Raw genomic sequence first — 23,304 nt, forward strand, 5'->3', positions numbered from 1 at the left:
CAGCCCTCCGGTACGGTATAGAAGAGATCGCATTGTCCTACCATATTCGTAACGGCAATTCGTAACGCGACGTAGCCGCCGTGTATTAGGTAACAAGAGCAGACATCGAAGATAAAGTTATCGTGAACTAGATTCTACACAAAGAACTCTACGGATAGGCTCCAGTAAGCGTTGTGTAGCCGAATTTACGTCAAGAATCTCCTTACCCGGGGATAATAATATAGTGGGAAGTCATCCCTGTACATCCCAGTCGGCTGGTGTAGTTGGTCACTTCGCTGGTAGATAAGTCCCGATTTGAGCCTCGCCCACTTGGGTTGGTGACGAGTCGCGGGTTCGAATCCCGCAGCTGACACACAAGGGGGTTTAGTCAACCCTTACGGCGCGCTGCCCACCTTGTTGACTTCGCCTACCTAGCGATAATAGGGAGATTGGTGCAGTTTAGGATTACGAGCATCCTAGCCAGTCGACCGTCAAGCACTACGTCGGCGGAATATAACTCGACAGCCGGTCCAGAATTCGAATCGTTAATCCGACCCCTTATCGGACCTCGCCTATCCGATAACGCTCGTCGGCGAACCCGTCCCCTCACGATAGAAGGCGCGCAGCACGCCCCCTCGCCGCGATTCTTGCGAGCGTCTAGACCACGTTACGGTCTATCCACTTGAGCGTATGGTTGAGATGTATACGCTCGACGAGAACCCCAATTAGCAGATACTACGACTTGTCGCGACAAAAAAATAGTCGAGCATCTTCTGCACATCAGCAGCATCCCACCCCTGAGGACGAATTTAAGTGCCACATTACCACGCTTATCGGTAGTTCAGGCAGGGGTTGTAGCACAGACTTAGGGAGGGACAGGAGGTTTAGTAGTCGTTTGGCTACAAGTTTACCTGTATAACCGCCCGACGCGGCTTAAGGGCCCGCTATATCATCTATAGCCCCTTAAGGGAGTACTTGTAGAGGTACCGAGGGTTAACACCTACGGCGTATTTAATATTATTTAATATAGTGGGCTAACACTAGGTCACTTCGTTAGTCGCTATCCGTTGATACGTAATTAATTAGACGCGTAGTAGATGCTAGCCGAGTTGGAGCATTCAACTTGGAAAAGACCCGAACGAACGTCTAATAAAGCCGGACGCTTCGTCGTAGTACTCCTAGTTGTAGTATTATTTATATACCCAACGTGGTGTACCTATCTACTGTTACGAACCATTAAACCTGGACCAACAAAGAAGGCCTGTTGGCAGGCCAGAGTGGACACGCTCGCTAGGATCACGGGACCCCGCATCGGAAGAACGACGGAACGAAGATCACGTGACTAAGTACCTCGGTACCTGGATATATTGGATCGAGATAGATCCAGTTCGAGCCAGGCTCGAGAGGATCACTTGGATCACGTCGCTCCTGGTGATCCCAAGTAGGGGATCACTCTGCCAAGCGTGATCATTATCACGTGACCTTTTCTTTTAGTCGGGGGCCTAGTTGTTCCTTTCCGTCCTTATGGGGCTTTGTTCCTGCGGGGTTCCGTCATGGCCTATTGTAGGGCCTGTCGGGTTGGTTTTGGCCAGGTTAGAACCAACGGTTCGTAACACTAGTGTCAGTCCCATCGAACCCTGCAAAATGGGGGGCCATACAAATGGTGTTCAATGCAGTTACATGGTACCAGCATCGCAATTCTATTTCGTACGCTGATTCCTATGGGAAGCCAGTGCAATCTATTCGTACATATTGCTCCCTGTAGGATCTGCAAAATGCTAATGAAGTCTTCGCTTTACTACTGAAGTAATCTCCCTAGATCTGGCAACTTTGGCAAATTGAAGGGTTTGTCCACGAATCCGTCAACCTCATCCCAAGTCATGGCATACAAGGACCGTCTGTGTAACGTTGCAGATTGCTTTGGGGGCCCCTCATACATGAGGCTCCAAATCTGCTGATTGCGTCCGGAATTCAGCGCCGAATCTCATGGTTCTGTTTTAATCTTCAGTAATTAATCACTCATTGTCAAGGCTCCAGCAAACTCACAGACGGCTGCTTCCTTCTCGCCCTCATCGACCTGTTTAGTGCTGAAGTGTTCGGCATCCTCAAAACCGTAATCCTCTCGGGTCCAGCGCTTCATCTTCTGCGTGCGGAACTCCTCAAAATCCCACTCGCGGTCCTCCAGCTCGTTGGGACACACGAAAACATAGACACTGCAGTCGACTTCGTCGCCTTCCACATTGCCCTCTTCCTTATCGTCGCCGACTTTCTCTAGCAGTCGCACCTTGACTGTCACGCGCTCGTACTCTGAGCCTTCAAACGCATCAAGATGGAACATGTTGGCATCCGTCAGGCCATTCACATACATGCCGCGAACTTGATGGTTGTCCTCCTTGACGATGCCAGGGTAGTCGGCGTCCTTAACGCGACGTCGGCAGTAGCCGTGTAGGATTGCGGGCTTGAATTCGTGCAGACTTTTGAGAGTCTTCACATCTGTGGTTGAGGATCTGTAGCAGACTGTGAAGAATACCTCAGGGGCCATCTGTCGAACTGTAAGCTATGCATTCACATTTCATCAGTTAGCCATAGTGTCATATACCAGAGTGCCTGCCACCAACGTTAGTTATAACTCGAGAAATCAGAACAGTACATCGGACTAAACTAACCATAGAAGAATGCGGTGTGTCGGTTGGAGTCACCAGTCTCCGACGGCGATTGAGATGACATGGTAGGCGTTGGTTGTTTGCGCGCTTGATCTATGTCAAGAATGACCCCAAAGGCAGCGATAGTGTGTCGGAATTATGTCGTTTTCCTAAAAAATGCCTGAATGATAAGAATGAATAGGGCAGTCTGTCTTGTACTAAAATGTTCATCTGTGGGGCAAGGGGCTGAATATAATAATCTGGAACTCTGGAACCTTTCTCCGTTATATGGAGAAGCTTCTTTTCCCAATGCCTATGTAAATAGACGCACCTGATGCAGAGGCCCTTTGTTAGGATGCACTTGCCTACCTACGAGGCAGGAACAAGGCAATTATTCTAATGAACTGAAGAGCAAAGGGGGTTTCAGCCCAGCAGCAATGTATTATTTCTTAAGAAGTGTTTATCAAAAGACATTAGTCTCAGTGGGGTTTAAGTATTTCTTTATCAAAGTAATTTGACAATGTTGGCCGGAGCCGACCAATACCGGCCAACATCTTGAGATGTTACACGTGTAGACGGCTTTCGGCCAAAGTGGGTTCCCGATGCCGTGGACCGTGGCTGCCAGCTGGAGAAGCTCTTGACGCTCTTGACGCTAAGCCAAGAATGGCCTTAGCTTTATTGTATTTGGCGTCGCGATCCCCCTCTAGTTTTTGAGCTTCGAAGTTCAGCGCCCCGGCCAGCCTTGTTCGACTTCAAATTGTTCTCTAGAGAGCTTCTGCTCAGGCGCTTCTGATACCCCCAAATTTTCGTTTCTCAATGCTGCGAGGCCTAACTTTTCACTTCTATCTCAGCCTCTGTTCGGATTTTTGAGTGATTGTATGGTCAATTCCCACTCAGGAAACCAGTCTACTCGGACTTGTATTATCTGCCTGCCTCTCCGACTCGTACGCCTCGTCGAGGCTCTTCCACCACTTCGCGAGAGTTCACCAGTCACCCAAATTTTCGGCATAACCACTTACTTCAAGGACTTATGTCGACTTGCAACTCGAACTGTCGCACCGTAGTCTTATGAGCGAAAAGTGCGTGTTCACTGCGCGCACGCAGTAGCCGTCGCCATGGCGAATCAAGCGTTCGAAGATATAGTCAAGAGATTGGCTACATCTGAATTCGGTAAGGCGGCGTTATCTCACGAACCGGACGAGGCGACACTCTGCCGTATCGCGTTTCAATGTCAAACCATCATATACTGATCAATGATGTGTAGAACCAAAGAGCAAGCTTGATGCTGCAACTACGTTGCGCGACACGCTTGACCATCATACCAATGGCCCCGGCTATGCGCAATTCCTCGGGCGGGTGATGCCGCTGTTCATACATATCCTCAAAGGACCCTGTCTCTTCCAAAGCACATCTCCGGAACAGGTAATACCCGCGAACATTTTGTATTGGTGTCTTGTGAGCATGCGCTTACACGATCCTCTAGAAACTCCGCAACTGCGTACTAGAGATCCTCCACCGACTCCCTACGCATCAAACATCACCCGAGCCCTTCGAGCCATACGCAGAAGACGTTGTCGAGCTTCTCATGCAACTTGTGAAGAACGACAATGAAGAGAACGCGACTCTCTGTGTCAAGATCATCTCCGATATCATGCGGCACCAACCCAAAGTCCTGCAAGGCAAAGTTCAACCCTTCTTGAGCTTGATTCAAGAGTTGTTCGAGCAGATGGACAGAGTGGTTAGGGAACAGCTGGATAGCAGTGCTGTCCTATCAGGCACCTCAGGCGCACCTTCCACGCCTGGTAGCACACAGACAAACTTTCAGTCGCCACGGCCTGGCTCGCCGGTTGCCTCTGTGACAGACCTCGGCCAAGATTTATCACAGCAGAGTCGACCATTGTTGAAGGGAATGCAGTCATTCAAGGTTCTTTCCGAGTGCCCAATAATAGTGGTGTCAGTCTTCCAAACCTACCGAAACATCATCCCGCATAATGTGAAGCTATTTGTACCCCTTATTAAGTCGGTACTATGCCTTCAGGCCAAGGCGCAGGAACAAGCACACAATGAGGCCAGAGTAAGGGGAACTACGTTTGCTGGCGTGAGCGCCAGTATCAAGAATCGAGCGGCCTTCGGAGAATTCATTACAGCTCAGGTCAAGACGATGAGCTTTTTGGCTTACCTCCTTCGCCAATACTCGAGCCAGTTGACCGATTTCTTGCCAACATTGCCAGAAATTGTCGTCCGACTTCTGAAGGACTGCCCAAGAGAGAAGTCGGCAGCCCGCAAGGAACTCCTCGTGGCAATTCGACACATCATCAACTTCAACTTCCGCAAGATTTTCTTGCCCAAGATTGACGAATTGCTGGAGGAGAAGACCTTAATAGGCGATGGACTGACGGTATATGACACAATGAGACCCCTAGCATACAGTATGCTGGCTGATCTGATCCATCACGTTCGAGATTCTCTGTCTCCGGAGCAGATTCGCAAGACAGTGGAGGTTTATACGAAGAACTTGCTTGACAATTTCCCCGGCACCAGTTTTCAGACCATGAGCGCAAAACTGCTTCTTAATATGGCAGAGTGCATTGCTAAGATGCAGAACAAAGTGGATGCCCGGCACTATCTCGTCATGATTCTGAATGCAATCGGGGACAAGTTTGCGGCCATGAACAGACAATACCCGAATGCAGTAAAGCTGTCCAAGCTATATGCGCAGCAGGCGGCCGATCAGGTGCCAGACACATACCTGGCGGATAAAGAGCATCGTCCTGAATGGGACGAGACTGATATATTCACTGCCATGCCCATTAGGATGTCGAACTCGCGAGATCGGGGTGCTGATCCCGTCGTGGACAACAAGTTTCTGTTCAAGAACCTCATGAATGGCCTGAAGAATACTTTCTACCAGCTGAAAGTGTGCAATGTTGCAATGCCTATCGATCCTCAAAATGCACCACAATACTGGCAAGATGTCTCTTATGGCTTCTCCGCCGAGGAAGTCAAGGTGGTAGTCAAGCTGTTCCGAGAGGGAGCTTACGTCTTCCGCTACTACGAGATCGAAAAGCCAGCGGCTGAATCACAATTCGCTTCCCCTGTGGAATACATGGCCAACTTCTACATGGTATCGAGCAGCAAGGAAGAGAAAGATCTTCTGGAGACGTTTGCAACGGTATTCCATTGCATCGACCCAGCTACCTTTCATGAAGTATTCCAACAGGAAATTCCACGACTTTATGAGATGATCTTTGAGCACACAGCTTTATTGCATATTCCCCAATTCTTTCTTGCAAGTGAAGCGACATCTCCGAGCTTCTGCGGGATGTTATTGAAGTTCTTGATGGAACGCATCGACCAGGTGGGATCGGCTGATGTCAAGAAATCGTCCATTCTCCTGCGTCTTTTCAAGCTTGCCTTCATGGCCGTCACTCTTTTCGCAAATCAGAATGAGCAAGTCTTGTTGCCCCATGTCGTCGATATTGTTACAAAGTCAATAGAGCTGTCGACCAAGGCCGAAGAGCCTATGAACTATTTTTTGCTGCTCCGATCATTATTCAGAAGCATCGGCGGAGGAAAATTCGAACACCTCTACAAGCAGATTCTTCCTTTACTCGAAATGTTGCTCGACGTTCTCAACAATCTCCTCATGGCGGCCCGCAAACCAGCAGAGCGAGATCTGTACGTAGAATTGTGTCTCACAGTTCCAGCTCGTTTGAGTAACCTGCTTCCTCATCTGAGTTTCTTAATGAGACCTCTGGTTGTAGCACTACGAGCCGGAACTGATCTTGTTGGTCAAGGGCTGCGGACACTGGAGCTCTGCGTCGACAACCTCACCGCCGATTACCTCGATCCCATCATGGCACCTGTGATCGAAGAACTCATGAACGCCCTTTTTGAGCACCTAAAGCCTCATCCTTACAGCCATTTCCACGCACACACAACCATGCGCATTCTGGGGAAACTCGGGGGCAGAAACAGAAAGTTCATGACAGAAGCCCTGCCAGTCAACTTTCAGAAGTACGCCGATGATCCGGCCAGTTTCAACGTGCGATTGATAGGATCCAAGAGGGACAGAGCCTTTCGTGCCGATATGGGCATCGATTTTGCGATTCGCAAGTTGATGGAGACGCCGAAGCCCCCCAAGAGCGCATCTGCCAAGCAGTCTGACGCATTCTACAAGAGGCAATCCTTCCAATTGATCAAAAATCAGTTGAAACTTCGGATTGGGGATGATCCCAAGGATTCTTTGCCTGAGGATCTGCCACGGCTCGTTCGACTCCATGCTCAAGACTTCCTCTCTCGTAAATGTGATGTAGATCTTTCGACTTTTGACGTATCGGACCGAGGGAAATCTGTTGTCAAGAAAGACGAGCAAGATGAGATCGTGAAACGACTTATGAAGGCCATCATGTTCGCCGAGTCATTGCCCGAATTCCGAGATGAAGCCGACTTGTTACTCATGAACTTGTGTCGCCACTTCGCCATCATTGAGGTCGGCCGCGGGCTTGTTGAATTTAAGCGAGCTAGTAGTGCGTTCGACGTGAAGGCCGGCGAGGGTCTTTTGTTCATCGACACACGCATTTTATGTGACGCCATCGCTGAGTCGCTTGCGTCAGACTTGTCCGAAGTTCGTGATGCCGCATTTCGTGCTGTGCGTGCTGTATACGACTCAACGGCGACGGTTTTCGGCTCCGAGAGCCATGTCGGAAGACTCTCCTTTTTCGGCCATCTCAGCAATACTTTTTGCCATGGCTGCCATGAGGAAGAGTGGTTCACCAAAACCGGTGGCACACTTGGTATTAAGTTTCTCTTGACGGAAATTAATCTTGGCGATGCCTGGGTTGCTGCAAAGCAGATGGACTTCATTCGCGCTTTGCTGTATGTCGTGAAGGATATGCCGCAAGATCTTCCCGAAAAGACCAGAAACTCAGCGCAAGAAACTTTGGAGTTGCTTCTGAAACGAATCACCAAGAATGTCAAGAAAGAAGACGCGATTCCATCCGCAGCTCAAGCTGGACAATTGCAGCCTAAGACCACATCTCGCCTGGCACAGATCTGCACTTTATTCAACGATGAGCTATCCCACATGAACAAACACGTGCGAGGAACTGCTAGACGGTCACTGGAGATCATTGCGCAGGCGACGAATGCGGAGATATGGGAAATTTTGGAACCACATAAGGAACGTCTGTTGTCACCGATCTATGCAAAACCCTTGCGGGCGTTGCCATTTTCCACCCAGATTGGCTACATCGATGCCGTGGGCTACTACATGGGTTTGAAAAATGATTTCGTGTCCTTCGATGACCATCTCAACCGGCTGCTCATGGAATCGCTGGCTTTGGCTGATGCGACAGATGAATCTTTAGCTGGCAAGCCTGCGGAATTTCGGACACATGAATCTATCGTTAATCTTCGGGTTGCTTGTATCAAAATATTGAGTAAGGCCATGGGCTTCGATGCCTTCTCACAGGGCCAAAACAACCCTACGAGGACCAAGATCGTTTCCGTCTTCTTCAAATGTCTCTATTCGGAATCAAAACCGACAATAGAGGCTGCCAACGAGAGCCTTAAAGCCGTGCTGACGCACACAAGTAAGCTGCCCAAAGACCTTCTCCAACAAGGGCTGAGGCCAGTTCTGGCCAATCTTCAGGATCCTAAGAGGTTGACAACACACGGCCTCGAGAACCTGGCACGTCTTCTGCGCCTTTTGACTACATACTTCAAGGTTGAGATTGGAGCACGACTGCTGGACCACATCAAGGTGCTTGCAGACACGAACCTGTTGACCCAGATTTCATTCACGTTCTTCGAACAGCACACTCAGATGAAGGTTATCGCCGCTGTGTTCAATATTTTCCACCTTCTGCCTCCGGCAGCCGAGCAGTTCAAAGAGAGACTCATCGATACAGTGTTGGAGCTGGAAGAGAAGTTGAGGAGAACGCAGTACAGTCCTTTCCGACCTCCCTTGTATAAGTACCTCAACCGGTATCCCCAAGAAATTTGGGGTTTCCTGTTAGCCAAGCTGGAGGACATCAAATATGGTCGCTTCCTAGCTCAGGTGTTATTGGACCCTGACAGCCAGGCGCTCAGAGACCACGCTGCCGCCAATGTTGAGATGCTGATTAAGACCTGCAACGACGTTGTTAGTGCAAACAAGGATACGAGGTTCTTGGCCGTTGTGAACACGGTCAACATTCTAGACTCCCTTGGCAAGTTCCCTAGCACGCAGGGCTGGATGGAACGAAAGGAGACCATCAACTGGTTGAAGCAAGTTGGCAGAGACTTGGAGCGCCATCTTCGGACCAACCAATTGCCTCAAAACCTAAGACTGCCTGCCGATCAAGCAGCTGAGCAACTGATGGCAATGTTCACAAAAGCGCTCTCAGCCAATTCCAAAGACTTGGATTCGCTTTTCGGCCTTGTCGAATTGGTCACCTCAGATGCCTTTCGAGCAACACCATCACTGTTCTTGTATATCTATCAAAACGTCATCTGCAACGACTCAATCGACTATTGGAAATCTGTCATCCTGAGGTGCCTGGATATCTATGCTGGCAGGCAGGCAACTCAGAAGACAAAGTGCTTCTTACTTCGCAACATCGTCAACCCCATCGTGGCCATGGATGTAATGAGGAACTGGAATCACGACCAATTCAAGGCCAAACGATTAATGGATCGTTCTGTGATTGAGTCTATCAATGCGAAGATCTGGAAAGTCAACCTTGGGGATCCTCAGGAGGATTTGGCCCAGCCGGGCATTGACCACACGCGTATGGAAGTTCTTCAATTGTCGGCCATGCTGGTCAAATATCATCATGCCATCCTCCAGGACGCGAGAAAAGACATCATCAAATTTGGATGGACGTATATCCGACTGGATGATGTAATCAACAAGCATGCTGCATACGTCGTCATTGGGTATTTCATCGCACACTATGAGACACCCGCGAAAATCGTCACCCAGGTGTACTACTCACTCCTGAGGACAAATCAGAATGAGGGTCGTGCTTTGGTCACCCAGGCCTTGGAGTTGATGGCCCCTGTTTTACCCAAGCGGTGCAATGCCTTGCCGAGTGATCGCAACGCCGTCTGGGCAATGGCACCGCGCCGTATACTGGCCGAGGAGGGTCAAAACGTGCAGCAGATGACGAGCATCTTCCACTTCCTCGTTCGGCATCCAAACTTGTTCTACGAGTCTCGCGACAAGTTTGCATTGCTCATCATTACTTCCCTTCGAAAGGTCTCTGCACCGCAGACTTCTTCGAACGAGAACAAGAAACTGGCATTGAACATGATGTGGCTGATCTGGGAATGGGAGCAAAGGCGCGTTGAAGGGAAACGTGGGAGCCTCTCTCGGTCTTTATCTGAATCGCCCAACTCCAAGAAGCGGCGGCTTGACAGCGACCACCCAATGTCTTCCCCACCAGCGGCCAGGCAGGTTGCTCCGGTCAAAGAATTTCAGATTCCCGATGGATATCGCATTAAAATGGTCAAGTACCTCGTGGAGTTCATCGCGCAGCTGAGCGAGCGATACCAACTCCCCTCCGTGAAGCCACGAGATGCAGCAAATCATGTTGGACCGGTGCTGCCTTTGTCTACGGAGTTGTGCAAGAAGGCAATGTCCCTCCTATACAACCTCCTTCAACCACAATACTGGGGAGATCTCGACGTCGATTTGTTTCCCAATGTAACGGAAGTGGTACTTGCCAGCGAAAAGACGACGAAGATATTGAACGCCGACCCAACAGACAAGGAGAACTACGACGAAAAGTTCATCACAAACATCATCAACACACTGCAGGTTGTCCGAATCATCCTCAACTTCAAGAAAGACGAATGGATCGTCAAAAACATGCCATCCATTCAGAAGATCCTTGAGAAGTGTCTGAAATCGGAAAATCCCGAGCTACAAGATTGTCTGCACTTCGCGGATAAGAAGTATGATGATGGGCGGGTGATGAAGGCTACTATTCAGCGTGTTCTTGATGCCGTGCCCGAGGATGTGCCCATGGAGGACGCCGACGCTGAGGGAGAACCAGAGGCCCCAACATCGGAGTTTATCGCCTTTCTTTCCAACATTGCGACGGAAACTCTCAACGCAGCCAACTACGTGTCTGGTGTTACAATCCTCTGGTCTTTGGGCCAACGCAAGCCGACAGTCATTGACCAGCATATCATATCATTGATGAAAGCCCTGCAACAGAAGCTTGCTAGAGAGCATGTGCAACATTATACGAGTGTTACGGCCCACCAGATGAACATGGCTCAGCTGAGAGCTGCAGACCCAAATTCTCAGGGAGAGTTATCTGCATATGATCTCGAGATTCAGACGAACTTAATGATCAAAGCTATCGAGGTAACGGCTATGCGAATGGAAATTCTCGGCGACAACCGGCGCCCGTTTCTTAGTGTATTGGCCACACTTGTTGAAAAATCACTCCATATTCCTCTGTGCCAGAAGATCCTTGAGATGGTTGAGGATTGGGTTTTCCGATCTGAAGGAACTTGGCCAACTCTCAAGGAGAAAACTGCAGTTTTGCACAAGATGCTATCCTTCGAACACCGTAATGATCCCACAATGTTGACCAAGTTCCTAGAGCTGGTCATCCGCATCTATGAAGATCCCAAAATCACTCGAACAGAGCTGACAGTCCGCATGGAGCATGCATTCTTGATAGGGACCAGAGCCCAGGATGTCGACATGCGAAACAGATTCATGGCCATCTTCGACAAGAGTCTTTCGAAGGCCGCAACGGCGCGGTTGGCGTACGTGATTACTTCGCAAAATTGGGACACTCTAGCAGACTCCTTCTGGCTTGCTCAGGCCTCTCAACTCCTTCTTGGTGCTGTTGAAGCCCACAACCCAGTCCAACTTCATAAAGACGACTTCCGCACGATGCCTACGTCTATGCTATTTAAGACGTATGCCAACGATGTCAGAGAACCGACAATCATGATTGATGACAAGTACGAAACGTTCATGGCCAATCACCGGCACTTCGTCGATGAACTTGGGGATGTCAAAGTCCGTGACATCGTTGAACCTATCACTCAGCTTCAACATATTGACACCAATTTGGCCCATGAGCTGTGGGTGGCCCTCTTTCCGATGTACTGGTCTGCCACAATGAAGGATGAGAAGGCAGATCTCGAGAAGGGCATGGTTATGCTGTTGACGAAAGACTTCCATTCCCGTCAAATCGATAAGAGACCAAATGTGGTTCAGTCCCTCCTCGCCGGTGCGGCTAAGTCTTGGCCGGAGTGCAAAATACCACCCCATGTGTTGAAGTTCGAAGCGAAGACATATGACGCATGGTACACAGCCTTGGTTCAGCTGGAGAATGCGGCGATCAGGCCAGATGTTGAATCACCAAACGTTCGCGAGAGCAACCTCGATGCCTTGGTTGAATTGTACGCCAATCTCAAGGAGGATGACTTGTTCTACGGCACGTGGCGTCGGCGTTGTCAGTTTGTCGAGACAAATGCGGCCCTTTCATATGAACAAAACGGCATGTGGGACAAGGCGCAGAAGATGTACGAGGCAGCTCAGATCAAGGCGCGCACTGGTGTCATTCCATTCTCTCAAGGAGAGTACATGCTCTGGGAGGATCACTGGGTTCTTTGTGCCGAAAAGCTTCAGCAATGGGAGATCCTGCAGGACTTCGCCAAGCATGAAAACCTGCAAGACCTATTACTGGAGTGCGCATGGCGTAACATTGAGATGTGGCAGACCCAGGAACATCGCGACAGCTTGGATCATCTCATAAAGGGTGTCATGGATGCCCCCACTGCTCGGCGAGCCTTCTTTCAGGGTTTCATGTATCTGCTCAAGCTTCACAACAACAAGACGCCAGAGTCCCAACCTGAGTTCAACCGGGTCTGCGACGAAGCCATTCAGCTGTCAATTCGCAAGTGGCATCAATTGCCGAAGCGCTTGACCGCCGCCCATATTCCCATGCTTCACAACTTCCAGCAGCTCGTGGAACTACATGATGCCAGTGTCATATGCCAGAGCTTGGCCAATACTAATTCGAGCAACCTCGATGTCAAGTCCGGTGAGCTCAAATTGCTGCTAGGTTCGTGGCGTGACCGGCTCCCCAACGTCTGGGACGATATCACCGACTGGCAAGACCTTGTCACGTGGCGACAACATATATTTGGTCTAATCAACAGCACATACCTGCAGTTATTGCCTCAGCAAGGTCAAAATGCGAACGGTGCATCCTTTGCTTATCGGGGGTACCATGAGACAGCGTGGATCATTAATCGTTTTGCCCATGTCGCCCGCAAGCACAACCTTCCTGATGTTTGCATCGCCCAACTCAGCCGGATATATACTCTACCCAACATCGAGATCCAAGAAGCTTTTCTGAAGCTGAGGGAGCAAGCCAAATGCCACTATGAGAACCCGGAGGAGCTGACGAGCGGATTGGATGTGATTAACAATACCAACTTGAACTACTTTAACAATCAGCAAAAGGCCGAGTTTTATACTCTCAAGGGAATGTTTTTGGAGAAGTTGAAGCAAAAGGATGAAGCAGATGCTGCTTACGGTACTGCGTTGTACTACGACATTGGAAAGGCGAAGGCCTGGGCTGAGTGGGGCTACTTCAACGATCGCAAGTTCAAGGAAGATCCGACAGACACCAACTCGGCGAAGCAGGCATTGACGTCTTATCTCCAAGCTATCGGCAGTTATAAGAACGGCAGGGCTCGCAAGCTGATTGCACGCATCCTGTGGCTTCTGAGTCTGGATGATGCGAACGGCACCATCGCGTCCGGCTTTGACGACTATAAGGGTGAGACTCCTGTGTGGTACTGGATAACCTTCATTCCGCAGCTTCTCACTGGTTTGGGACACAAGGAGGGACCAAAATGTCATGCTATTCTGCACAAAATTGCGAAGTCATATCCTCAGTCGCTGTATTTCCAGCTGCGAACTAACCGCGAAGACATGCTGGCCATCAAGAAAAACCAAGAAGCAAAGGAGAGGGCTCGCCAACACAAGGAGAGGGCGCAATCCGCTGCTACCAACGGAAAGCCAACCAGCTCGCCATTGCAAGCAAAACAGGACAACCCACAAGCCAAGTCCGAGTCATCATCCCGTCCCCAGACGGCGAATGGCGAAGGCGCCGCGCAGCCCAAGGCAGAACCGTCTGACGATAAGGCGGCATCTACTACTCTGGCTGCGGTAGGCGAACAGAAACCTGCTGACGCAGGCGCTGCCTCAGCCGCTGGCCAGAAGAAACCGCCATGGGAACTCACTGAAGAGATCATGTCTGTTCTGAAAACAGCATTCCCGTTATTAGCCTTGTCGATGGAGACGATGGTGGACCAGATCCAGAAGCACTTCAAGTGCCCGCCTGACGAGGATGCGTATCGCTTGATTGTAGCACTACTCAATGACGGTCTTGCGTATGTGAGTAGAATGCCGCCATCTTACGCAAAGGACGTGAAACTGCCCACCGCAACCGAAACGAACATCACCCGTTTCGCAGAAACCATCCTGCCTGCCCATATCAAGAAATCATTTGAAGCAGACTTTGTCCGTGTTAAGCCCACAATGTACGAATACATCCACAAGCTCCGCAAGTGGCGCGACAAGTTCGAGGAGAAGCTCGATCGCCGAAGCCCCAGAGACACACTCGAACGATACTCGCGACATCTCAGCGAGTTCAGATACCAGAAGTTTGACGACGTGGAGATTCCGGGACAGTACCTGCAGCACAAGGACAAAAACCAGGACTTCATTCGAATCGAGCGCTTCTTGCCCAATGTTGACCTTGTCAGAACTATTGGTGTTTCGCATAGGCGAATCAAGATTCGTGGACATGACGGCAGTATCCACGCCTTCGCTATACAACACCCGGCGGCAAGGCACTGTCGCAGGGAGGAGCGGATCCTGCAACTGTTTCGGCACCTGAACCAGACCCTTGCTAAGAAGAAGGAAAGTCGGCGCCGAGACTTGCAGTTCACTCTTCCACTCATGGTTCCCCTCGCTCCGCATATAAGGATCGTGCAGGAGGATACCTCTTACATCACTTTGCAAGGCATTTATGAAGATCATTGTCGGCGAAACGGCATGCAGAAGGATGAGCCCGTGCTCTTTACTATGGATAAGCTCAGGGGCTTGCTGGTTGAGCCTAAGGGTCTCGTAAGTGCCAAGGACGAAAAAAGCATGGTTGCAAGTACTGACACTTCGGGCCAGAACCAAGCTGAGCAGAAACTGAACGCTAGGCTCGAAGTGTTCTCTGCCATCCAAGACAAATGGGTCCCTCACACGGTGGCATTGGAGTACTTCCAGGCCACATATCCCGAGTTCTCGGAATTCTGGTTGTTCCGGCGCCGCTTCTCCTACCAGTTATCAGCGTTGACCTTCATGACATACATTTTATACATGACTAATCGTTATCCCCACAAGATCAACATTGCACGCGGCTCCGGCAAGATCTGGGGCTCTGAATTGATGGCTTACATGGCCACACAAAAACCCTTCTTCCACAACCCTGAGCCGGTTCCTTTCCGTCTTACGCCCAACCTCCAGACTTTGATGGGTCCACTGGCGACCGAGGGCATCTTCAGTTGCGCGCTCATGGCCATCGCCCGCTGTCTCACCGAGCCCGAATTTGAGCTGGAGCACGCTCTCACGCTTTTCGTACGTGACGAGATGATATTCTGGTTTACAAGCAGTCATAGGCAGATTCACCTCAACGAGAACCAACTCCGTGATACGGTGCAGACAAATTGCGACATGATTGTCAAGCGGGCCGTGAGCCTGGCGGCTAGCCCCGTTGGTAATCTCCCTGCGAACCAGACAGTCATTGACCTCATTGCCAAGGCGGTGAACCCAATGAGTCTGGCCCAATGCGATGCACTGTGGATGCCGTACTTGTAACATTTCATTCCCATACAGCATGTATTTACGTCCAGATTGAGAGAGTTCGCGACGGATGGATGGTATGGCGTTCTTTCGGTAACTTCACGATAATGAGATGTATTCGATCAAGTGGTTGTATGGCTATGGTTATTCTCAGTTGGGCGGAAGACAGGCTGGTGGCAGGCATTATTGCATGGAAAAGCTGCATGCATATGTATTTTAATGATCGCCCAGTTGAGCTGCGGTGTGTTCAATCTCAAACTTGACTTTTGAGCGTCCATATCGAAGCAACTGCTAAACCGTGAATAGCTTGCAGATTCTGTATCATGCTATCACTGTAATGAAACTGGTTGCGAATTTACGTATGCTCCATCAGCAGGTTTCAAGTGCTTCACAAGTTCAGTAGTCGTCGTCAGTGTCCGGTTGGCCTAATGAAATCTATTCATATTTGTTTTCTTGTGATGTACGGCTGAGTTGAGCGAGTTTTCACCGGCATGACATGACTTGCTTCTTCAGGCGTCTTCATTGAAGAGCGTGATTCAGTCCAGTTTGGTTGTGACAATAGGGCTACCTATGTGAATGCTCATACCATCCGCTTCGACGCACCTCAATAGGGTGGTTGACAAGTAGTTAGCATTGGGGAAAGGGGAATGGGGGCCAGCGGAATGTAATCTGATATACATACGGAATTGCTTTAGTGCAACCGTCTATATTGAATACAGTGATAAAATATCTGACGTGTGTATTCTGGTCGGTACAGCAATGTCTTTACCAAATCATGTGGCTTGGATACACTGTCTGGAGGTTGAAGAAGACCAAAAACAAGTAATACTCAAAGAATTCGATTCACAATAAAAATCCCAGAGCATATTCTGAGCTGACCTGAACAAGCCTATGGTTCCATTTTCGTTCCGCGCAATGCAGCTATATGTATGAGACATAAAAGTTGCATCACCTAGGTTCACAGTGCCTGATGTGGCAAAGCAGCAAATAAAGAAAGTGGGCAAACCGATGAGGACCGGAACAATGAAAAGTTTGGACTGTATGCGATATGATGAGGGAAATGCGTAAGCTGTTGTGGTTGCAAGTAGCTCAGCTTTCCCGAGATCTTGAGACTATGGCTGTAGTTTTGAATAGATGGGATGGAGACGGTGATCACCTTGTATGCTCTCAAACTGGAACACACGGAGCCATGCCGGCCGGCAATCAAAGGTGTGAACCATCTGGAGTTGTAGACATGTCCCGATGCCGGCCTGCGGCTGTTGGAGATTTGAGGCGGGAATTGGATAAGTGCTGGCAGTTAGAAGAATCAGAGCACTTGAATATAGGGCGCGGCTCATTGCTTCGTACAGACTCATGGATTAGACATAGTAGATCTTCGAGTCTCCCGAGAGACCAACACGCGCCATAATCGACGACTGTGTTGACTGTCCTTGGCAATCTCCAATCATGATTTTTGAAGCTTGAGATGCATTTGATAGTAAAGATATCGCGAAACAATTCGACAAATCCCCGAACAAAATTGGACGTAGGGTCGATCGGCAACTACATGTTGCTCACATAGACGTACGAAGAATGACGCAGCGCTAGATTAGTTTATTGTGTCATTTCGTAATACTAGATCCTGGAGATGGTGGAACTGAGACGCGGCCGTCAATATTTGAAGGCGGAAGGGGCCGATTGCAACTCGTGGTGACGCCCTGGCCCAAACTGTCCGAGTTGAAGTCCCTTTTGTTAGTGTAGACCCACATTTTAGCGCTAGTGCCCGACTGATGATCCTACCGACAATAACAACTAGAACCTGTTTCGTCTAAGCCCCCTGCTGTGCATGCAACTGACCCTTGGCTTGGCTTCGTCAATCTGACCGGTGGCCTTACATGCATCCAAGGTTTAAGTCACTGCCTAAAGGTATTGGCACCGTCCATAAAGACAAATTACGTTTTCGATTGAATGGTTTCATTGTTCCTCGCAAGGCCTTCTTAGGCTGTGCCAATTACAGATCATCTTCAACCAGGTTTATTGCATGCTTAAAGAAGCAGACCAGCTTACGTACTGGCCGCTTGCGCTTGCCGTATCGAACCTTCCACACGAGACTCCCAAACTTGGATTCTTGCGCCTGAACAAGACTTGCAGTTGTCGACCCGAACGAAGTCGTGGGGCATCACCCCGATGTGGGAATGCCGCCTTCAACGCCCTACCGACCGACCGAACCGCCAGATTCCCCCGTCCATGATTCCGACTCAGATGCCGATCTAGATCTCCAGGAGCTAGATCCAACCACGTCCTCCCACGCCCAGAGCTCTAAACTTCTGGGATCTAAATCTAGCGAGGAGCAGAGAGGACCGCGGATCGCGCTACGGAATCTCCGCATGGGTGGCCTGAGGCGGACTGGTAAACGAACACGGGGTTATGGAGAACTCGGTCACAACAGGGATGGGGATGAGGACGCCATGGGTCTGCTAGATGATGGAGATGACCAACCGCAGCGGTACTCGGACGGAAGTGGTACCGCAGATGATGATGCTCCCCTCCTCAAAGAACACGGGTCACGTCCCAGACGATCCTTTGCTGGCGACCGGATACAGAATCTAGCCAACCTAGGCGCCTCTCTTCGACTACCTAGTTTCATGTCAAGCACTAGCGCAAGCCGGCAAGAGGACGAAGACGATGCTGCCGAACAAGAGGAAAACGATCCTTCGGCGTCGAGGGCCGTTGCCGTTGGCTCGACCCAGTTGACCCGCTTTCCACCCAACATTGTCTCGAATGCCAAGTACACCGCCTTCAGTTTCCTCCCGGTGACGCTGTATAACGAGTTCTCCTTCTTCTTCAACATGTACTTCTTGCTGGTCGCCCTGTCACAGGCCATACCAGCTTTGAGGATAGGCTATCTCAGCACCTACATTGCTCCTCTGGCATTCGTCCTCATGATTACCATGGGCAAGGAGGCGTACGACGATATTGAACGAAGACGGAGGGACAACGAGGCCAACGCCGAGGCCTATGCCTGTCTCTACTTTGATGAACCGGACCAACCCAGTCACCAGGTCTCACGACCCCGGCGAAAGCTCAAGTCTTCCCATCGCAAAACCCAGCGCCGATCCTTGAACCCGCGGGACAGATTGTCAGATATCCAAGAGGAGGAAGAACAAGCACAAGGTCAAGGGCTGGGTCAGCCATCGTCTTACGTTCAAGAAATCAGCAAAAAGTCCCGTGACCTTCGAGTGGGAGATGTGCTGAAGCTTGGAAAGGGCCAGCGCGTACCTGCCGACGTTGTCATACTTAAGTGTCTAGCCCCAGAAGGTTCAACAAATCAGACCCAGGGTCTCGAAAGTATAGAAGAAGAGTCGTTATTGGCCGATGCGCCGAGCGACTCCAAGTCGGCCAAGGGAAAAGAAGCGGAACCAACCAAGGCAGCCAGTGAGGGCGGCTCCAGTGGTGAGGCCTTCATCAGAACTGATCAGCTTGACGGCGAGACGGACTGGAAACTTCGCTTGGCATCTGCTTTGACGCAAAACTTGCCACTCGAAGAGTTCGTGCGCCTGCGAGTCACTGGAGGCAAACCTGACAAGAAGGTGAATGAATTCATTGGCACCGTGGAGCTCATGCCCTCCAAGCAGCACGCGTTAAGCCATAACGGTGCGGGTGAAGGTGACGAAGGAGACAGGAACCAGTCTGCCCCATTGTCCATCGACAACACAGCCTGGGCCAACACCGTTATCGCGTCACAGGCCATCACATTGGCTGTCATCGTTTACACGGGGCCACAGACCCGGTCTGCCCTATCCACAGCGCCGTCACGATCCAAAACCGGGTTGTTAGAGTACGAGATCAACTCACTTACGAAAATCCTATGCGCTTTGACTCTAGCTCTGTCCATTATTCTGGTCGCCCTTGAGGGCTTCAGCAATACGGAGGGGAACATATGGTACGTAAAGATCATGCGATTCCTCGTTTTGTTCTCGACAATCGTCCCGATCAGTCTCCGTGTCAATTTGGACATGGGCAAGAGTGTATATTCCTGGTTCATTCAACGCGACCCGGGCATTCCTGGAGCTGTGGTCCGCACCAGTACCATCCCCGAGGACTTGGGCAGAATTGAGTACCTACTCAGCGACAAAACGGGAACATTGACGCAGAACGAGATGGAGATGAAGAAGATACACGTTGGAACAGTCTCTTACGCCAATGATGCCATGGATGAAGTGACAGCTTACGTCAAGCATGGCTTTGCTCATCCACCGAGTGACAGCTCACTGGTAACGCCGTCATCAACATACAATACGACCTCGGGGGTTACTGCGACGCGTACCCGCCGAGAAATCGGGTCCCGAGTCCGCGACGTGGTTCTCGCTTTAGCCTTATGTCACAACGTGACGCCAACTGCGGAAGAGGTAGACGGCCAGACAGTAACAGCGTACCAAGCCTCCTCGCCTGATGAAATAGCTATCGTTCGTTGGACAGAGTCTGTTGGCCTTCGGCTGGTCAACCGAGACCGAAGGAGCATGGCTCTGGAGTCTACGGAGACTGGCAAAGTCGTAGTCCAAGTCAGAATTCTCGAGGTTTTCCCGTTTACTTCCGAAGGCAAACGCATGGGCATTATTGTCCAGTTCTATGAACATGCACAAACAACCCCACCGACCTTCGACGCTGGGGAAATATGGTTCTACCAGAAAGGCGCCGACACGGTGATGAGTACCATTGTCGCCGCCAACGATTGGCTCGACGAGGAGACTGCAAACATGGCGCGTGAAGGACTAAGAACCCTCGTAGTTGGTCGAAAGAAGCTATCTCTTGAGCAATACCGCGAGTTTTCTACCAGTCATCAAGAAGCCTCAATGGCGATCAATGGGCGGGATGCCGGTCTACAACAGGTGGTGGCGCATTACCTCGAACGCGACCTGGAACTCTTGGGAGTGACGGGCGTTGAAGACAAGCTGCAGAGAGATGTGAAACCATCTCTGGAGCTCTTGCGTAATGCCGGCATCAAAATCTGGATGTTGACTGGTGACAAGGTTGAGACGGCAAGATGTGTCGCTGTCAGTTCGAAACTTGTGGCTCGAGGTCAATACATTTACACCGTCGCTAAGCTTAAGAGGAAGGACAATGCCCAAGACCACCTTGATTTCATGAGGAGCAAGACAGATTCCTGCTTACTCATTGACGGAGAGAGTCTGGCACTGTTCTTGACGCACTTCAGAACCGAGTTCATCTCTGTCGCCGTCCTCCTTCCTACAGTTGTGGCATGTCGCTGCTCCCCTACGCAGAAAGCCGAAGTCGCGAAACTCATCAGAGAATACACCAAGAAGCGGGTGTGCTGCATTGGTGACGGTGGCAACGACGTTTCCATGATCCAAGCAGCTGATGTGGGCGTGGGTATTGTAGGAAAGGAGGGTCGACAAGCCAGTCTCGCAGCGGATTTCTCTATAGAGCAATTTTGCCACCTCACGAAGCTGCTGGTGTGGCATGGTCGTAACAGTTACAAGAGAAGCGCCAAACTCGCCCAATTCGTCATCCACCGTGGCCTAATCGTGGCCGTTTGTCAGACAATGTACAGTATTGCCATTAAGTTCGAACCCGAAGGACTCTACTTGGTAAGTCGATACACTTGTATCCTGGGAGGTTCTCTACTAACGAGCAGCAGGACTGGCTTCTTGTCGGATATGCCACCGTTTACACGGCAGCACCTGTCCTGTCCCTGGTCCTTGACAAGGACGTTGATGAGAATTTGGCAAATCTGTATCCCGAGCTCTACAAGGAACTCACATCCGGCCGTTCACTCTCTTACCGAACCTTCTTCGTCTGGGTCTTCGTTTCCATCTACCAAGGTGGAATGATTCAAGGTCTGTCGCAGATCTTGACTGAAGTCGACGGGCCCAGAATGGTAGCGGTCAGCTACACTGTTCTTGTGCTCAACGAGCTTCTCATGGTAGCAATCGAAATCACAACTTGGCATCCGGTCATGATCATAAGCATTGTGGGCACATTCCTCATGTACATTGGCTCCATACCTTTCCTCGGAGGGTACTTTGACCTTGATTTCATGCTGACCTGGTAAGTCAATGCTCTATTTGTCTCTTGGTCGGGTGAACTATATAACTAATGGTACTCAAGGGGATTCGCCTGGCGTGTTCTTGCCATCGGAGCAATCTCGCTGATACCACCGTATGCGGGCAAATTGATTAGGAGGACAATGAAACCGCCGTCGTACAGAAAGGTTCAGGGGATCTGATGTATGTTCGCCTCCGACTTACCACAAAACTTTAAATGCATGGGTTGGGAGCCACGGGAGCATTGGGTCGGCGTAAACGGGTTGACGTTGTAAATACTTAGATCGTCAGTTTTTTCTCCCTTTCGGCATCGCATTCTGGCGATCCAGGGCCCAGTGCTTTTGGAATACCCTAGACGGCTTGTCCAACTCTGATGGATCAATGTTCTCTGTTCGCAAATTTTTAGCGCTTGTCCTGCCTGAAAAATCACGATAGTAAAGACGCGGTTATATGAGTTGCAATGACCGATGTGTACAACTTCGTACTTCAAAATGCGCTTTGGCTGCTTATATACTAGCCACATGCCGACTCGGTGCTCTGATATAGTTCAGAATAATTTTAGTGGCACTAGGACGAATGACAGAACGCCAAATGGCGAGTCAGGCTTGGTAGCGCTCACGCTCAAGCTAGCCTAGATGGCTGTATCACGATACCGCCCTACCGCCCTACCGCCCTACCGACCCTCTGCATGCCCAGGTGTTGTGTAGGGCAGTGAGCCAGTGATGGTGGGTGTGGAGAGGCGTTCAAGGGGTTTGATTGAATTGCGGGAAAGCGAAATGACGTACTCCCCCGCAACGCTGCTCACGGCCTATGGCCTCGGCTGTTCCGCCTGTCGCCATTGGTCAGAGCTTCCCCCTTGGGCTCCTCTCCAAAAAAGCCGCGATCGTGTCTGTTCCGCATCCATTCTCCACCGTGCCATATTCATTCGCGGGGCACCGCAAAATACTCTCAGTGTACTTAGTACCGACTCTAATGCTGATCAATTCCCAAGTGGGGATGAATAGCCTGATCAGATGCAAATGCAGATGACAGTGGGCAGGACTGGTGTGGCCGACTTAAGCCTCGCCCGCTGTCTGGTGACTTGAAGCTCTCATGATGTGGACGATCTCGGGAGGGGGGATGAACCACGATAGCCGTTGCGATCACCGATTTTGGCAGGACTTCCTCGTTATCTGGGGGAGCAGGCGACAGGTTGGAGCGGAATTCTTCAAGAACTGCTCCACTATCGTGACTAGACAAGCTGGCCGAGGCTACTCCAAAAATGCTGGACCAGACAGCGAGCGGTATGAACGCCAGACCTCAACAAAGGGACCTTCTCATCTTGTCGGTCAAAATCTCTGGTAAACCACCTTTGGTAGTAGGGTATAAGAAGTAGAAGATTGGTGCAAGGTATAGCGGACCGTCTGCCTGTGCAGCAGGGACCAGAGGATCTTTCATGCTGGGCTTGGCCGTAGCGAACGAGGGTTGCGTGGGATGCTGCATCGAATGATTGTTAGCAGATCAGCTCCTCACATTCGCGCTACTACAGTACATTCTTAGCAAGCACCCGGGTTGTGTCCACCAAAACTCTCCAACAGAGATGAAGGACCGAAGTACCTGGGAAGTAGCGACATAGCAAGGATCAGCTAGCGCGAGAACCCCATGCCATTGTCCATTGTCCAACCATCACCAGGGACGATGAATTCTAGGCCATCCATCAAGTCTTCTCCACCTCGAACATTTCCCAGCTTTACTAAGGTTTCCCAAGCTCCTCCTT

At 50.4% G+C, this 23,304-nt stretch overlaps 3 protein-coding genes and 1 non-coding gene across 4 annotated transcripts; 3 read left to right on the plus strand and 1 right to left on the minus strand.

The window, feature by feature from the left end:
- The first annotated feature begins 249 nt into the window (after window positions 1-249).
- On the plus strand, window positions 250-352 carry BCR38DRAFT_t9. Its single transcript has one exon. It is a non-coding gene; the product is annotated as a tRNA-Thr (tRNA).
- Window positions 353-1,876: 1,524 nt separating this feature from the next.
- Window positions 1,877-2,863, minus strand: BCR38DRAFT_7376 (AIG2-like family-domain-containing protein). Its single transcript, XM_040865595.1, has 4 exons — window positions 2,646-2,863; window positions 2,579-2,586; window positions 2,026-2,521; window positions 1,877-1,971 (listed from the first exon to the last, which is right to left on the minus strand). Coding segments are annotated over exons 1-4 (567 nt in total). The 5' UTR covers window positions 2,707-2,863; the 3' UTR covers window positions 1,877-1,969.
- An 873-nt stretch (window positions 2,864-3,736) lies between these two features.
- On the plus strand, window positions 3,737-15,519 carry BCR38DRAFT_329400 (uncharacterized protein; the record flags this gene model as incomplete). Its single annotated transcript, XM_040854881.1, has 3 exons — window positions 3,737-3,791; window positions 3,886-4,043; window positions 4,105-15,519. The coding sequence occupies 3 exons, from the start codon at window positions 3,737-3,739 to the stop codon at window positions 15,517-15,519; spliced, it is 11,628 nt and encodes a 3,875-aa protein (XP_040720876.1).
- Window positions 15,520-17,678: 2,159 nt separating this feature from the next.
- BCR38DRAFT_479792 (phospholipid-translocating P-type ATPase) lies at window positions 17,679-21,730 on the plus strand (the record flags this gene model as incomplete). Its single annotated transcript, XM_040863202.1, has 3 exons — window positions 17,679-21,092; window positions 21,143-21,552; window positions 21,613-21,730. 3 exons carry the CDS (start codon window positions 17,679-17,681, stop codon window positions 21,728-21,730), a joined length of 3,942 nt encoding a protein of 1,313 aa, XP_040720877.1.
- Between the last annotated feature and the right edge of the window lie 1,574 nt (window positions 21,731-23,304).

Source organism: Pseudomassariella vexata, assembly GCF_002105095.1.
Source record: "Pseudomassariella vexata strain CBS 129021 chromosome Unknown BCR38scaffold_1, whole genome shotgun sequence".
NCBI classification, from domain to species: domain Eukaryota; kingdom Fungi; phylum Ascomycota; class Sordariomycetes; order Amphisphaeriales; family Pseudomassariaceae; genus Pseudomassariella; species Pseudomassariella vexata.

Bases quoted from the DNA above. Each gene is read 5' to 3' on its own strand.
- BCR38DRAFT_7376 (XM_040865595.1), bottom strand. From the start codon at position 2,706: ATGTCATCTCAATCGCCGTCGGAGACTGGTGACTCCAACCGACACACC.